This window comes from Pantherophis guttatus, chromosome 2, assembly GCF_059756535.1.
Source record: "Pantherophis guttatus breed Tessera chromosome 2, ASM5975653v1, whole genome shotgun sequence".
Lineage (NCBI taxonomy): Eukaryota > Metazoa > Chordata > Lepidosauria > Squamata > Colubridae > Pantherophis > Pantherophis guttatus.
The window spans coordinates 280,522,162-280,535,414 of record NC_142064.1 but is presented as its reverse complement, the minus strand read 5'-3'; the positions used below and the strand labels follow the sequence as shown (position 1 = coordinate 280,535,414).

Sequence of the window (13,253 nt, the reverse complement as noted above, 5' to 3'; positions counted from 1 at the left end):
TTTTCCTCTGAAGCCCAGAAGGTTGCCAGGACTTTGATCTTCCCTGAGGGAGCTGCCTATTGCAGGGGTGGGCAACTGTGGCCCTTTTACAACCTGTGGACTTCAACTCCCAGAATTCCTGAGACAGCTTGGCTCAGCTCAGGAATTCTGGGAGTTGAAGTCCACAGGTTGTAAAAGGGCCACAGTTGCCCACCCCTGGCCTATTGATTAGCAGAGGGGGAAAGGGGGAGATTGTTCCCCAGTTTAAAAAAATGAAACTAAATGAGGATTTTTATTTTTTATTTTTAGTATGGCTTAATGATGGTATAAAATACACTGTTCATTTCATCACCGTGCATGTGGCTTCCATAGCAAGATTCAAAACCAGGAATTAATAATAAAAATTGTAAACATTGTAAGCCGCCCTGAGTCTCCGGAGAAGGGCGGCATATAAATCAAATAAAAAAAATAATAATAACAAGCCATAAATTAATAAGATGCAGGTATCTCTCCTAAGCATTGCCACGCGGTATCTGCATCTATTTGCTTGCAGAAAAAATGAAGAGACACCAATGGATGTTTAATCATCAGGAGGCATCTGGGAGCATGATTTATTAGGAGTATTTATATGTTTATTATATTTATTAGGCTTGTTTTTATGTGTGATTTTTTTCCCTCCTTTGCAGAAACTGCCCAAAGGTTTAGATCGGTGCTTTTCAAACTTGACAACTTTAAAATGTGCGGACTTCAACTATCATCTCTCTCTCTCTCTCTCTCATCTATCATCCATCCCTATCTATCTATCTATCTATCTATCTATCTATCTATCTATCTATCCATCCATCCATCCATCCATCCATCCATCCATCATCTCCATCCTTTCATCTGTGTTGTAAATCAGAGGTCCAGGCTTTTGCTCTGTTCCAAGATGTCTCTCCCGCTCTCGCAGAGAGGTTTATTTTTTATACAGTTTTACACAGGCAGATAAAAAGGCAGGCAAGCAATAGTGTTCTAATTGGACAATCCTCCTCCCTCTTCCCCCACTCAGAAGGTCAGATAACACAGACCAGAGCAAGAATGAGATCATCCAGGAAGAAGATACAATGACACCAGAAACGGAAGCAGTGTGCTGCATTTGGCCCAACGTCATTCTTCAATCCCTACACATCTGTTCATCCTTCATAGCCACCTATCTTAACTAAGTACTCTGGGCTGCTAATGGAAGGAAGGAAGGAAGGAAGGAAGGAAGGAAGGAAGGAAGGAAGGAAGGAAGGAAGGAAGGAAGGAAGGAAGGAAGTAAGTCTTGAACAGAAAACTTCCATTTCTCACTTCCTGTTTAGGGTTGAAACACTTCATTTATTCTCACACATGCTTTATGTCCATCGTGTACTGCTTTCTATACTTCTTGTATTTGTTAAAGACTGCAATGTCTGTATCACAAGGTAAGCATCCCTCCCTCTCCCTTCCTTCCCCCCATGCATTAGGCACATGAGTCATTTTATTAAGTTTATTCTTCCAACAAAAACTCTACACACACTTGGCAACTCTAAAATTATGCACTTCGTTCAGTTATTAATATCTGAATTATTGCAATGGTTCGTAAAGCTATCACTGGAACAGTCTTTGATCTCCAAAAGGTGAATCTTAGACTTGCAGAAGGGTTAAAATAAAAAAAAATCAAGATGGCAGCTGTGCCTATGATAGAGTGCAGAGAAGAGCAACCAAGATGATTAGGCAACTGGAGACATATGAAGGACGGCTGCAGGAATTGGGTATGTCTAGTCTAATGAAAAGGACAACGGATGACATGGTAACACTGTTCAAATATTTGAGGGGCTGCCAGAAAGAAAATGGGGTCAACTTATTTTCCAAAGAACCTGAAGGCAGAACAAGAAGAAATGGATGGAAACTCAACAAGGAGAGAAGCAGTGGTGGGTTCCTCTCGGTTTAGTCCGGTTCGGCCAAGCCGGTAGCGGTGACGATATGACGTCACTGAACCGGTTCTCCCCCCCACCCTCCCACCCCCCCACGTTATTCTTACCTTTTATTTGGTCCCACCCCCAATCTATTGCTGCCTCCTGAGTCCCAGCTGTTGACTAGAGGGAAAAAAACTGTTTAAACTCTTGCCGCAGGGCTTCAAAGGGCTGTCCTACAGCTGATCAGTGTTAAAAGCAAACAAATGAGTCGGGTCGTAAGTGCGAGGACCTTCCAGAAATGACTCTGACCAGCTAGCCACGCCCACCTAGTCACATGACCTCCAAGCCACACCCACAAAATAAGCCACGCCCACAGAACCGGTAGTAAAAAAATTTAGGACCCACCCCTGGAGAGAAGCAACCTAGAACTAGAACCTAGAAATTTCCTGACTGAACAATTAATCAGTGGAATGGCTTGCCACCAGAAGCTGTGGGTGTTGGAGGTTTTTAAGAAGAGATTGGACAACCATTTGTCCGAAATAGTATAGGCTCCCCTGCTTGAGAAGGGGTTTGAAGACCTCCAAGCTCCCATCCAACTCTGTTATTGTGTTATATGGCGCATACGATGCACAGACCAAGAGACAGGGCTTTGAGCATAGGTCTGCAATCCCCATCATTATTTTTTTAACCCGCTCCCCAGATGTCCCATCTCATTTTCATTGCAATTTCTGAACTTTTTCGAAGTTTGTAACGCCTGAATCGTTTTACACCGACAGGATTCAAAACGTACATTTCTTCAAAAACTCTTTTGCGTTCCAAGGACTGAGAGGGTTTCTCTCTCTGTGGATTCTCTTGTTGTGATCTAGGCTTCCAGAGTCATTAAAACACACGAGTAGTCCCAAAAACCTCTTTTATTGCAACAGCTGTGAATTACTTTCATTCACAGCTGAGTCCCAATTAATTGCAAAAAGTCCTTCGGGAGAAGTCCTTCGGGATAATCACCAACCTTTATCTCCTTTGACACGCCGCCAAAGACCTACTTGGCAAAGTCACACGGAGTCCAGAATCAAATAGAGATGCCGACTGGGAACAGAATTAACAACGTTGTTTTCCTGCAAAGGGCCCATGTGCCTTTGCTTCTCTTTTAAGCCTTATGGGAGGGGCCAATCATCTCCAGGCCTTACTGCCAAATTGTCCCTTTTGTTTTAACTGTTCGTGCCTTCTGGCACCTCTGCGCATGCTTGTACTGGAAACAGGTTTCTTCTCTTCCTCTGCCTCTCTGCTGTATGACTTTGGAGGCTCTGGAGTCCATGCATCACTCCCTGATGGCCCTGGCCCCATCTCTGCCTCTGATGCAGAGCTCTCATCCAGGCCTTCCCGACTCCAGGACTGGCCCATGTTCCTCCCCAGCCTCCTCACTGTCCAACTCCGCTGCCAGCTCCACAGGCTGCTGGCGGACCACAACATCTCTGATGAGAAGTGAGGTTTTTCTTACACGAATAGCTCTTTCGGCATACAAAGCAAGCGTATGGTTTCTCCCCTTGGTGAATCTTTTTATGGATACTAAGGCTGGTGCTCTGACTGAAGCTCTTTCCACATTCCAGGCATTTGTAGGGTTTCTCCCCCGTGTGGGTCCTTTCGTGGCAATTAAGGTAGGTCCTGTTGCTGAATCTCTTCTCGCACATAAAGCAACGGTATGGTTTCTCTCCCGTGTGAGTGCGTTGGTGCAAAGTAAGGTGTGAACTCTGACTGAAATTCCTTCCGCACTCAAAGCATTTATACGGCTTCTCCCCGGTGTGGGTCCTTCGGTGGGTCGTAAGGTGTGTTCTCTGCCGAAAGCACTTTCCACACTCCAAACACACGTACGGTTTTTCCCCCGTGTGAATCCTCTTGTGAGAAACCAGACCGGCGTTCGTGTTGAACGTCTTGGGACATTCCGAGCATAGGTACGGCTTCTCTCCCCAGTGGATTTTTTTATGCCGACCTAAGAGCGCGGTGTTGCTAAAGGTCTTTCCGCACTTCGAGCATTTGTACAGTTTTTCCTCAGCATGAATTCCCCTCTGTGAAATAAGGGAAGTGTTCTTACCGAAACTCTTTCCATACTCCAAGCATCGATAGGGTCTTTCTTCCCTGTGTAATTGCTGATGTCGGGTCAGAGAGGCGCTCTGATTGAATTGCCTTCCGCACTCTGAGCATTTAAATACTTTCTGTTCTCCGTAAATTCTTTGATACGGCAAAAGATCACCTATCTGAAGAAAGTTCTTTCCATGTGCCGAACAAGTATCAGATTTCTCACTTGAATGGATTTTTTGATGCGAAAGAAAGTTTGAGCTCTTTGTCCATCCTGAACGTTGATAGAGTTTCTCCCGTGTATAAATTCTGTGGTGCAATTCGAGTTTGAATTCAGAGATTAATGCCCTGCTACCTGAAGGATTTTTGTTCTTTTCTTCCTGTTTCTGGATTAAGTTTCGACAAGGGTCTTTTGCCCGGAAGTCAGACAGATTCCTCCTAATCTCTCCTTTTTGCCCTTCCTGTCCCCCTGATCTCTTGAGATCACCAGCTTCCTGCTCTTCATCTTTGGCAATTCTCGAGGAGATACACCTCAGCTCTTGAGCAGGGAAATCTTCCGTCACCAAACCTGCTCGGACAGAAAGACAGAGAAAAGACTAGATCACAAATGAAACGAAAAAGTGGAACAAATGTACTCAATTGATCATTCTTGTAAATCGTTAGGGAATTGCAAGTATATGATAACAGTGTTCTAATATCTAAAGGCCTGCCCCATAGAAGAGGGGGTCAGCCTATACTCCAAAGCACCTGAAGGCAAGATAAGAAGCAATGGATGGAAATTAATTAAGGAGAGAAGCAACCTAGAATCAAGAAGAAATTTCCGGACAGTGATAACAATTAATTAGTGGAATGACTTCCCTCCAGAAATTGTGAATGCTCCAAAACTGGAGGTTTTTGAGAAGAGATTGGACAACCATTTGTCTGAAATGGTATAGGCCCTGACGGCAAACCTATAGCACGTGTGCCAGAGGTGGCACACAGAGCCCTCTCTGTGGGCACACGAGCCGTCGCCAGCTGCTCTTCCAGGTTCCGTCGCACACATGTGCGCCAGTCAGCTGGTCAGGTGCACATGCACACCAGCCAGCTGCTCTCTTCCGGGTTCTGGCAAGTGAGGACCTGGTTTGTGGGGGCAATAAGCTGACAATGCTTAACTCAGTGCCGAAAAGGTAGCGCGGAAGCGTCGCACACACGCATGTGCGCTCATCAGGGCCGCGCTCCAGAAAAGCTGAACTTCCAGGTTTTAGCGCGCAGGCATGCCCAGTGATCAGCTGGCCAGCGCACACACGCAAGCAAGTTTTCAGCACTGCCACACGCGTGAAGGGATCGCGCTCCAGAAAAGCCAACTTCACAACTGTTTTCGGCACTGCCGTGCGCACGAAGGACAGCTGATTGTCACACGCGCATGTGCGCCAGAAACCCGGAAGACAAACAGGCAAGGCTGCACATGCCGGCCAATATGGCTTCGGGTGCCACTTTGGGCACGCGTGCCATAGGTTCGCCATCCCGGATTTATAGCTTTTATGTACACTGAGAGCTTATGCACCGAAGACAAATTCCTTGCATATCCAATCACACTTGGCCAATAAAGAATTCTATTCTATTCTATTCTATTCTATTCTATTCTATTCTATTCTATTCTATTCTATTCTATTCTATTCTATTCTACTCTACTCTACTCTACTCTACTCTACTCTACTCTACTCTACTCTACTCTATCAAAAGCATGTTTAGATTGGCACTTGAAAGAAATTCTGATTGCTGTTGGCTGAACTCGTCCCTTTTCCTTGACTGAAGATAGAGAAATATAAATATGAATCACCATCAGTTTCCCCAATTCTTTCTCTGAGCCAGACTGTCTCAAAGGATCTCTAGCAGAAGGTGGCAGAAGAAACATCTCCCACCTTGTCCTTATTAAAGACGGGTTCAGCAAAAGGAGGACCTGAAATGGTGGCCATGCTTCAGATCAACCTCCCTCCGTGAGGTCCTTCAACTCCAAGTGGTCAAAGAACCAAAAAGGAGGTATCTCCACACAGACACATCCCGGGAAGACTTTACACTTTTCAAAATGGCCTCACTTGAGGCCACCAAGGCAATACAGGTAGTCCTCGACTTACAATAGTTCGTTTAGTGACCATTCAAAGTTACGACAACACTGAAAAATGTGACTTAGGACCGTTTTTCACACTTAGGACCTTTGCAGCCTCCTCACGATCACATGATCAAAATTCAGACACTTGGCAACTGTCTTGTACTTATGACCGTTGCGGTCCCAAAGTCATGTGACCCCCTTTGGCGATCTTCTCACCAGCAAAGCCAATATGGAAGTCAACACGGAACCGAGTTACGAACTTATCAACTGCAGTGGTTCACTTAACGACTACGACAAGAGAGGTTGTAAAATGGGGGCAAAACTCATGTAACAAAGGTCTCACTTCACAACAGAAATGTTGGGCTCGATTGTGGTTGTAAGTTGAGGACTACCTGTACAAAGGACAGACACAGAGAGCGAGAGCAGATTAAAGGAGACTCACTGAGCGAGGCCACAATCCCATACGTCTCCAGCATGACTTCCCTATACAAGGTCCTTTGGCTCCGATCCAGCAGGGCCCATTCCTCCTCTGTGAAATACACAGCCACCTCTTTGAAGGACACAGCAACCTGAAAGAGAAAGTCCAAGTCACAATCTGGAAGGAAGTGCAGGTGGGACTGCAACACCTTCTCCAGAAGAACTTTGGTAAATTGCTGAAACAAAAATAAGGAGCAGGAAGTAAGCATCATGCTGGAGGATTAAGACCAGGGAAACCAGTTCACATCCATCCCCAGCTGTTCTGCCCCAGCTACGGATCCCAAAGAACACAGCACACACAAACTCTGAACAAAACTTAGTTTACTCAAATAACGCAGTTTTAGCAAATGCCGGCTGTTAATAAGCGTTCTTAACAGCCTGCCAGAATTCCACAGATAAGATAGTCAGAGTCTTACTGGAGTTGGCAGAAAGCCCAGAAGCAAGGTTGCAGAGACATCCCAACGCGATGATTAGCGAACTTAAGTTGTTTCCTGCAGCTTGTTACAAGCTGCGTTCTTTCTTAAATAGGCTAAGGGCGTGGCCAATTAGCCCCAAGCCTTACTCTCGAGGAGACCTCGAGGAGGAACCACTCCTGCCTTTTGGCAGCTCTGCATGCCCGTGCATTGAGAAGAGGCTCCTCCTCTTCATCCTCTTCACTTAAAGGAGCCTCTGGAGGTTCTGAAGGCCCTGACTGAATCCCTGCCTCTAGCACCACATCTTCTTCAGCCTCCTTGCTGTCCGACTCAAGCACCGGCTGCACAGGCTGCTGGCGCAGCACCACACCAGCCTCCTCCTCGTCGGGATCAGCAACGATCCGCGCAGGCCGCTGGCGGGCCACAACACCAGCCAGAAAAGATCCTGAGAGACTTTGGGCCTGATTCTCTTTCTCAGGCCCACCTCAAAGAGAGTTCCTAACAAGTGAGAACAATTAGCTGGTGGAATTTATTTATTTATTTATTTATTTATTTATTTATTATATTTCTATACCGCCTTTCTCCCGTAGGACTCAAGGCGGTGAACAGTCAAGAAAAATATAGATACACAAACATCATAAAATTGCTAATTAAAATTATTATTATAACATAGTTTGGCCCAATTAAATAGAATCTAAAATTAGATAACATTTTAAAAACATTCACATGTTCATATGTTTAGCCCCGCCTGTTGGAACATCAGGGTTTTGAGGGCACGGCGGAAATCACGGATATTTCGTATCTCAGGGGGCAGTTCATTCCAAAGGGTTGGAGCCCTCACAGAGAAGGCCCTCCCCCTGGGAGTCGCCAGTCGACATAATTTGACTGACTGTACCCTGAGTAGTCCCTCCCTGTGAGAACGAATTGCTTCCAGAAATTGTGGGTGTTCCATCTGTCATCTGCACCTCTATAATTGTCTGGTTTGGCTCTGCAACCCAACAAGACAGACTCAGATTTCAGAGGATAATTAGAACTGCAGAAAAAACAATGGCTACCAACCTGCCTTCCATTGAGGACCTGTATACTGCACAAGTCAAAAAGAGGGCTGTGAAAATACCTACAGACCTCTCACATCCTGGACATAAATTGTTCCAACTTCTACCATCAAAAAGATGCTATAGGGCACTGCACACCAGAACAACTAGACATAAGGACAGTTTCCCCCCCACTATCCCACAACACTGTCAAACTATTTACTAAGAATGTATTACTATTCTTCTTCTCATCCTTCCTATTACCTGTCTCCTTTTCTACTTATGACTATAACTTTGTTGCTAGCATCCTTACAATTTATATTGTTTTGTTTAGTTTCCTAGTATGAATTTTTGTTGTTTGCTTATTTAGTATCCTATGACTATCACTAAGTGTTCTATCCTATGACTTATGATGAATGTATTTTTATGATGACTATGATCATGATTTATCACTTATAGCTTTTATGTACACTGAGAGCTTATGCACCGAAGACAAATTCCTTGTGTGTCCAATCACACTTGGCCAATAAAGAATTCTATTCTATTCTATCACTGAAGGTTTTCAAGAAAAGATTGGATAACCGTTTCTCTAAAATAGTATAGGGATTCCTGCTTGAGGAATCTAGGGTTGGACTAGAAGACCTCCAAGGTCCCTTCCAACACTGTTGGAAGGGACCTGACTGACTCCCTACGCACTGACTCCCTACGCACGGTCACTCAAGCGCTCGTCACTTCTCGTCTGGACTATTGTAACGCTCTCTACATGGGGCTCCCCTTGGCGTGCACCTGGAGGCTCCAACTGGTGCAGAATGCGGCCGCGCGGGGGATTATGGGAGCGAGGGGGCGTTCCCATGTGACTCGTCTCCTGCGCGAGCTGCATTGGCTCCCGGTGGACTTCCAGGTGTGCTTCAAGGTGTTGGTGATCACCTTTAAAGCTCTCCATGGCTTAGGGCCGGGGTACTTACGGGACCGCCTTCTGCCACCAATTGCCTCCCACCGGCCAGTTCGCTCCCACAGAGAGGGCCTCCTCAGGGTGCGGTCGGCCAGGCAATGTCGGCTGGCGACCCCCAGGGGGAGAGCCTTCTCTGTGGTAGCACCTACCCTCTGGAACCTACCCCCAGAGATACGAGTGATCCCAGACCTCCGGACTTTTCGTCGGGCCCTAAAAACCTATTTTTTCCAGTTAGCCGGGCTGTCCTGATTTTATGGTTGGTTTTAAAATTTGATATGGATTTTAAATGAAATGTTTTAAATTACGGGCCAAATTTATTTAATTATTTTAAATCCATTTTAACTTTTGTGTATAAATGTTTTTTATCTTGCCTGTTCACCGCCCTGAGTCCGAAAGGAGAAGGGCGGTATAGAAATCTGAAAAATAAAAATAAAATAAATAAAAATAAAATAGTATCCTATGACTACCACTAAGTGTTCTATCCTATGATTTATGATGAATGTATTTTTATGAAGACTATGATCATGATTTATCGCTTATAGCTTTTATGTACACTGAGAGCTTATGTACCGAAGACAAATTCCTTGTGTGTCCAATCACACTTGGCCAATAAAGAATTCTATTCTATTCTATCACTGAAGGTTTTCAAGAAAAGATGGGATAACCGCTTCTCTAAAATAGTATAGGGATTCCTGCTTGAGGAATCTAGGGTTGGACTAGAAGACCTCCAAGGTCCCGTCCAACACTGTTATTCCAGTTGTTGTGAGGGGAAACGGAGTGCCTCGTGAACTTCCTTGTATTCCTCAGGAAAGGTGGAATACAGAGCTAAGAAAAACCTAAATAGAAGCTACAGAAATGGATGCAATCGCTATGTAATGTCCCAAAGGTGCTTTTTCAAGAAGCAACTGGACTTTCTGGATTTTTCTTTGAAGTCGTTTCGCTTCTCATCCAAGAAGCTTCTTCAGCTCTGCAAGCTGCTTGGATGAGAAGCGAAACGACTTCAAAGAAAACCCAGAAAGTCCAGTTGCCTCTTGAAAAAGCACCTTTGGGACAACCAGGACCCGGATGACTGAGAATCTCCATAGATAAATAACCATGTAATGTTTCTAAATTTTTAAAAAGTATTATTTCCCCTCAGGAGACCACAGCGCAACAGAGAATCAAGGACAGAATAGGTTGCTTTTTTTGCAGAAAAAAAGAGAGAAAACGTTGGGTGTTGGTTACCACCTTTAAAGCGCTCCATGGCAGAGGACCCGGGTACCTCCGAGACCGTCTTCTGCCACCAATAGCCTCCCACCGACCAGTCCGCTCCCACAGAGAGGGTCTCCTCAGGGTGCCTTCGGCCAAGTTATGTCGGCTGGCGACACCCAGGGGGAGGGCCTTCTCTGTGGGAGCCCCAGCCCTGTGGAACGAACTGCCCCCGGAAATTCGTAAGATCTCCGACCTCCGGGTGTTTCGCTGCGCACTGAAGACCCTGTTGTTCCGCCAGGCCGGACTATCAACACAATAGTTTTAAATTGGGGTATTTAAATTTTTTGGGGTTTTAAATCTGAGCCAATTTATTTAATTATTTTAAATTTTACATTGTTGTTTTGTCTGTGTTTTTAAATAGGCTGTACATCGCCCTGAGTCCTTTGGGAGAAGAGCGGTATAGAAATAAAATTATTATTATTATTATTATTATTATTATTATTATTATTATTATTATTATTATTATTATTAAAATCTGGAGGACGTTTGGACACCGACGCTTCTTCAAATGCAAGGAGTATTTCCCAAGAGGGGGTCTTGAGTGCGTTGTTATTTGGGGGCAAGGAGACAGAAAGGGGAAAGGGGTGCCGGGGGGGAATGGGGACATAATGAGGGAATACTCTCAGGGGTGGGCTTCAAAAATTTTAGCAAGGGTTCTCTGCCCGGTTGCCGAGTGGGCGTGGCCATGGTGGGCGTGGCCTAGCCAGCCTCCTGCACCACGGCGTGGGGGGCGCCATTTTTGCTCTCCCTGGACTCCAGAGGCTTTCCTTGAGCCTCTGGGATGGCAGAAATGGCCTCCTCAGGCACTGGAGGCCGGAAACAGGCTCATTTCCGGCCTTCCTGAACTTCTGGTAGGCCCTTTTTTCGCCCTCCCCGAGTCTCTGTGTGTGCCCTGCATCCAAAACGGGCTGCATGGGGCTTCTGGGAGGGGCAGGGCGGGCGGGACCAGCCAGGAGTGGGATTTGGGGGTTCTCCGAACTGCACAGAATCTTAGCTAGAGGTTCTCCCAAACCCTCAGCAGCCCACTCCTGAATACTCTCTCATTTGCAAAGAAAGCATCTTGTCAAAAGCAAGAGGGGTTGTGAAACCCCCCCGAGATTTCCTCAGAGGCATAACTCCATCCCTACTCTGCTTTTCCAGCCCATCAGAAATGGGGACAACTTTGACGATTGGTAGAATGTTTAGCTCAACCTGTTGACTGCTTTCTCTTCTTTTTTTTCTTATATATTTTTTTCTTTTTTAATTTAAATTTATTGTATTATTAGAGAATAAAATACAGAACAGTGAAACAAAGAAACAAAATGAAACCAAGCGTGTGTGTGTCTCTGTGTGTGTGTGTGTGTGTGTGTGTGTGTAGGTAGACAGACACATAGATAGATAGATAGATAGAGAGAGAGAGAGAGAGAGAGAGAGAGAGAGAGAGAGAGATAAATGATGGATAGATGATAGAGATAGATGATAGATAGATAGATGATAGATAGACAGACAGACAGATAGACATAGATATAGATTAGATATAGATATATAGATAAAAAAAGGGAAAAATTATTGCTTTTTCTTTTCTTTTGGCACTCAGCCAAGATGGATCCTACATGTTAAATGTTAAATCTAATCAGTTACTTTTCCCTCCTTTTTTTGGACTCTTTTATTTTTTCCCCTTTGCTGCTGTTGTTAGGGTTGGAGCAGTGGTGAAATGTAAAATTTGTTACTACCGGTTCTGTGGGCGTGGCTTGGTGGTGGGGGTAATATGACTGAGTGGGCGTGGCCAATGTTTTTTTTTAAAAAAAACTTTTAAAAGCATTTTTACTACAACCTCTTCGTTGTAAAAAAGTGCTTTTAAAAACCTCTGACGATCCCAGCTGACTTGCCTGATCGGCAGAGGCTTTTTTTCCTTTTAAAAACATTTTTTCTATAACTTCTTCGGCCGAAGAAGTTGTAGAAAAAATGCTTTTAAAAGCCTCTGATGATCCCAGCTGAGCCGCGCGATCATCAGAAGCTTTTTTTTTTGTTGTTACTTTTAAAAGCATTTTTTTGGCCAAAGAGGTTGTAGAAAAAATGCTTTTAAAAATATATTTAAAAAGCCTCTGATGATTGTGCGGCTCAGCTGGGCATGGAGGGGGGGCAGCGATTTTTGCTACCGGTTCTCCAAACCACCCGCCTCCATCGCTACCGAATCGGGCGATCCGGTCCAAACCGGGAACATTTCACCCCTGGGTTGGATGTATGTTTTTGCTTTGTTTCTTTTTGTTTGATTCTTTTACTGTTCTGTTATTTTATTCTCTACGATAAAACAATAAATTTATAAATAAAGATGGCAGCAAATAGCTTCAAACAGTGGGGAGTGGGGGGTGGGGAAGAGAGTCCCTCACAGAAACTTGACTGATTTATCACTCCAAAAAGCTGCTCTCAAGAGAGCTTCCCTCCCCTGGTTAAAAAAAAAATGCCTTTGAAAAAATACCTGGGGAAAATACCTAAAAGCATCATTTGTGGTGTGCGGAGAGCAGTTCCCGATATGCAATGTGCCCGATACACACTTGCTTTACTGAAGATGAGGCTAGATGAACTGAGATGTACTACAGGTAGTACACTCGATTTACAACAGTTTGTTTAGTCACCATCTGAAGTTACGGCGGCGCTGAAAAAAGTGACATGACCCATTTTTCACACTTCACCGTTGTGGCATCCCCACGGTCACGTGATCAAAATTCAGATCCTTGTCAACTGACTCATATTTATGACGGTTGCAGGGTCCCGAGGTCACCTGATCTCCTTTTGTGACGTTTGGACCAGCAAAGTCAACGGGGAAGCTAGATTCACTTAACGACCAGGTTACTAAGTTATCAACTGCAGTGATTCACTTAACAACCGAGGCAAAAATGGTCGTAAAATGGGGCAAAATTCACGTAACAGCAACAGAAATTTGGGGCTCGATTGTGGTCGTTAAATTGAAGACTACCTATACTTGAATCTTCGTTTCCTTTCTACCCCATAACTTACCTTTGGCGGTAGCGCCACCAAAGTTTCCGCTGCGGCCCACGGAAAAGACAATCCAGATTGTGGCCTCAAAGCCAT

The 13,253-nt window shown here is 44.8% G+C and overlaps 1 protein-coding gene across 1 annotated transcript in view; it reads right to left on the bottom strand.

Annotated features, from left to right (window-relative positions):
• Positions 1-896: 896 nt before the first annotated feature.
• LOC148116031 (uncharacterized) overlaps positions 897-13,253 on the bottom strand; it is a 14,323-nt gene continuing 1,966 nt past the window's right edge. The window contains exons 2-4 of the mRNA XM_087884756.1: positions 13,179-13,253; positions 6,497-6,623; positions 897-4,533 (exon numbers count right to left, since the gene is read on the bottom strand). The exon at positions 13,179-13,253 is cut by the window's right edge and continues 8 nt beyond it. Coding sequence (XP_087740882.1) covers positions 3,311-4,533; positions 6,497-6,623; positions 13,179-13,253 — 1,425 coding nt within the window. The 3' untranslated portion in view covers positions 897-3,310. The remainder of the gene's footprint in view (positions 4,534-6,496; positions 6,624-13,178) is intronic.